Source organism: Penaeus vannamei, chromosome 4 (assembly GCF_042767895.1).
Source record: "Penaeus vannamei isolate JL-2024 chromosome 4, ASM4276789v1, whole genome shotgun sequence".
In the NCBI taxonomy this organism is placed as follows: Eukaryota; Metazoa; Arthropoda; class Malacostraca; order Decapoda; family Penaeidae; genus Penaeus; species Penaeus vannamei.
This window is the reverse complement of record NC_091552.1, coordinates 26,371,061-26,373,560: the sequence shown is the minus strand read 5'-3', so window position 1 is coordinate 26,373,560 and position 2,500 is coordinate 26,371,061. Positions and strand designations below refer to the sequence as shown.

Genomic DNA, 2,500 nt, shown 5'->3' with positions numbered 1-2,500 from the left:
CACTCATGGCGATACATAAGGCAGCACTGTATATAATCATTATTCATTAATTCCATTTTGTTATCTGTTTAGTTTGATAAATAAACCTTGTTATTTATAAAGAAAATCGGTTGGGTTTTTAAATAAGCTCCTTTAGATTGGTAACTTTTAACCTGCAAAAAGAAACCTTTATGTTCTAAATAAAGTGGTTTCAACCTATAATTATCTGTATGATGACTAATTAAAGGTGTCTGATAAAAATAGAGAAAGAATACTAGGGGTGATTCAAAACATTGTATCGATATCGTGTACTAACCGAAAAGGGATACGTTTTGTACTTACAACAAGACGCTCTGAGTATTGTGAAGGTTTCTCTAGATTCTTCATTATTCCGTCCTGAACCTTGATCACCCACGACGGAGAGAACACGCCCTTCAGCAGAACGGCGCCATCACGCTCGTACTGCTCTACGACTTCGGAAGGGATTTCCACTTCTGCCACCATTTTGGTCTTCTTGTTATCTTTCAGAGTAGTAATGATATAGCAATGTTAAAATCCCACAAATATGTAAAATATTATTCCTTTATCGTACAGACCTAAACGCGCATAAATCATAGATCATGTTGGTCAAGGCCATGCAATGAGGCCTATTCATTCACCTCAGTACCAGGGAACAGTACATGCGCCGACGATTCGTCACGGTGTTATCAAGTCTTGCAGACTACACACACACACACACACACACACACACACACACACACACACACACACACACACACACACACACACACACACATATATATATATATATATATATATATATATATATATGCTATATATATATATATATATATATATATATATATATATATATATATATATATATATATATGCTATATATATATATATATTACCTATTTTCTTTGTATATTTCATGGGTGTTTTGTTATGGTTAGCAGGTCTTGCTGTCTAATCCATTTATGGGGTTTTAGTGTTTCCTAGTTTTATACTTATTTTTTATGGATAATTTTATTGTTTTTAGCAGGTTTTTACTGCTTGATTTTCTTTTTTTTATTTATTGATTTTTTTAGTGTGTTTGAAACCTAGTCAGTAGCCATTTTTTAAAATTCTTTTTAAAACTTATTTTTGTCGTTTTTGCCCTTTGATATTTCATTACCAGTTCTCAGGTTGCTTTATTAAATTTTCTATATTATTGCTATGGGGCATACTTTTGTGAGTTGTATGTCAGCAGAGGTGTTGATATACTGCCAGTGTCGCACTCAAGGTGCAGTGATATCTTTCATTGCAACGTGGAGGGCTGTAGGCCGGTACTGTATAGTCTGCGGTTGCGCATCTCACAGTTCACAGGGGCTTTTTGCCCTCCACTGTAGCAAGATATCACAGCCAGGGTCTTGCCTTCTGACCCCAGAGGACGCAGGACCCAAGGATGAACCACCCGCTAGACCAGACCCAGACCTGCTTAGATTATTATGGTTTCGGGGGTGTGTTGTCTGATGCCGGGGCAGTTGCGGCTAGTGGCCTGGAACTGCCGCAAGCACAACTGGCCCAATTGGAGGCCTGGCTTATGCACCATTTGGGACCGCAGGTAGGGGACCAGTTGGCCTGCATGCAGGATCAGATATAGATGCAGTCACAGATACAGGCTCAGATGCAGGTGTTGCCGACTCCTGAAAGGCCAGCAGCCTGCACCGTCCACCGCTACCAAGGGGATATTGCCAGCCGCTACCACTATACTACCACACTTGTCAGCCGTCCAGACCTGCAACATCCGCCTCCACCAGTAACTGTAGGTTCGCAGTGTCCTGCACTTGTAGCCTCGTACTTGACTCCTGCAGTGGATGACCAGCCAGATGCTGATTCAGGGGATAGGAGACATACCCAAGGACATCAGTGGGTCGTGGCCGCTACCTCTAAGGAACCAGCTGCCTTATCTGTGGCCATATCGTGACCATCACCGCCCATATCATCGGGGTCTGTAACAGGGCCTGCAGCCCGTCTGCAGCCCTCAGTGCTGCCTCAGTTGACACAATATGGGCCACCACTACAGCATGCTAAACCAGTATCACAGCCCCCTGCCCATCTAAACATGGCATTTCCAGTAGCTGCTGATTGCATGCCTACATCCTACTCCAAGTCAGTGCCGGCTCAGCTGTGTGATCACACCTGTCATCGTTCTACACTACCCAGCAGACCAGGAGCTGAAGTCCTGGATTTCCAGCATCAAGCTTGCAACCCGGCCTGCCACCTCCAAGGCTTACATAAGCATGGCACGCAGCAAGGTAAGTGGATATGCCTTGTTGGCTCCAGGACCAGTTTCGTGGTATGGCCACGGCTCAGCATTTCCATGAAATGCTTGGCTCGGTGAGGGGCCACAGGACTTCTTTCGTGCAGTGGAACTGGCAGTGCAGCAGTATGCGACTATCCTCAAGACACTGGGAATGCTGTCTAATGTTGGCGTACCTTCCGGGAGAGACTGCCTGATTGGCTTCGTGGTCAGTTA

The 2,500-nt window shown here is 43.9% G+C and overlaps 1 protein-coding gene across 1 annotated transcript in view; it reads right to left on the bottom strand.

Annotated features, from left to right (window-relative positions):
* Window positions 1-2,500, bottom strand: part of LOC113818347 (uncharacterized) — a 71,593-nt gene that overhangs the window by 38,457 nt on the left and 30,636 nt on the right. Inside the window, exon 2 of the mRNA XM_070120892.1 lies at window positions 322-500. Coding sequence (XP_069976993.1) covers window positions 322-483 — 162 coding nt within the window. The 5' untranslated portion in view covers window positions 484-500. The remainder of the gene's footprint in view (window positions 1-321; window positions 501-2,500) is intronic.